The sequence below is a fragment of the Cyprinodon variegatus genome, unplaced genomic scaffold (assembly GCF_000732505.1).
Source record: "Cyprinodon variegatus isolate N-32 unplaced genomic scaffold, C_variegatus-1.0 Scaffold467, whole genome shotgun sequence".
Classification (NCBI taxonomy): Eukaryota; Metazoa; Chordata; class Actinopteri; order Cyprinodontiformes; family Cyprinodontidae; genus Cyprinodon; species Cyprinodon variegatus.
The window spans coordinates 590,472-591,513 of record NW_015150920.1 but is presented as its reverse complement, the minus strand read 5'-3'; the positions used below and the strand labels follow the sequence as shown (position 1 = coordinate 591,513).

Below are 1,042 nucleotides of genomic sequence, written 5' to 3'. Positions count from 1 at the left end.
TTTTTCACTTTTTTCACTTTTTCACTTTTTTCACTTCACTTCAAATAGAGATCAGTGGAGTTGCAGATGTAGTGCCCCCTAGTGGCTACAAGTTGCACAGTGCTGCTTTAACCCTTAAACTTTCTTGTAAACCTCCAACCTGCATTCTACTGATGAAAAAGGTCAACTGGTGGGTGACCAGGCAGTTAAAGGGTTAAGCAAAATGTTTTGATGGTTTTCATGACTCCTTAAAAATCTGCTGAAATTGTTGTTAAATGTTGTTAAATCTTAGGACTTGGACCTTTTCATTTGCGACTTGGAAGTTTTTGTACTCTGCGTATCGCTGGTGGCCATCAAAGTCTTCCAAGTTGATCCTCACTGAATAATTCCCTGCAAAATGAAAGATAAGTTCAGTTCCCAAACACTTCTAACTGGGTCCCCTTTTTAATTTCCAAGAAACTTTTGCACCCCCACTGCACCACCAGTCAATCCACAACCTTATCAACAGTCACATAAAGAAAGGTCAGCTGCACTAAATGACATATAGAAATAGAATAAACTTCTAATTTTAAAGAGTAATTTTTTTAGGTTTAACTATTTATTTTAGAATTCAACATTGCTTTTAATTAAATAATTAAATAATAATTAAACTACGTACCACCTGCCCCCGTTTTTGGCATTTACTTAATCATATTTAGTTACTTTAACACGATTGTTTCATGTTTGCAGGGTAGGAAATAAAACAATTGTGTTAAAGTAACTAAATATGATTATATGATGGAGTATTAGGGCCAGGCTAGAGATTTTTTTTTCTTCTATTTCGAGAATAAAGTAACACTACAGAATAAAGTTGTAAAATTATGAGAATAAAGTCGTAACATTACGAGAATAAAGTTGTAAAATTATGAAAATAAAGTCGTAAAATTATGAGAATAAAGTCGTAACATTACGAGAATAAAGTTGTAAAATTATGAAAATAAAGTCGTAAAATTATGAGAATAAAGTCGTAACATTACGAGAATAAAGTTGTAAAATTATGAAAATAAAGTCGTAAAATTATGAG

General features: G+C 32.1%; 1 protein-coding gene across 1 annotated transcript in view; it reads right to left on the bottom strand.

Moving 5' to 3' along the window:
• LOC107094161 (fibrinogen-like protein 1) overlaps positions 1-1,042 on the bottom strand; it is an 11,597-nt gene that overhangs the window by 5,004 nt on the left and 5,551 nt on the right. The window contains exon 5 of the mRNA XM_015389603.1: positions 281-369. Within this exon, the coding sequence (XP_015245089.1) occupies positions 281-369 (89 nt within the window). The remainder of the gene's footprint in view (positions 1-280; positions 370-1,042) is intronic.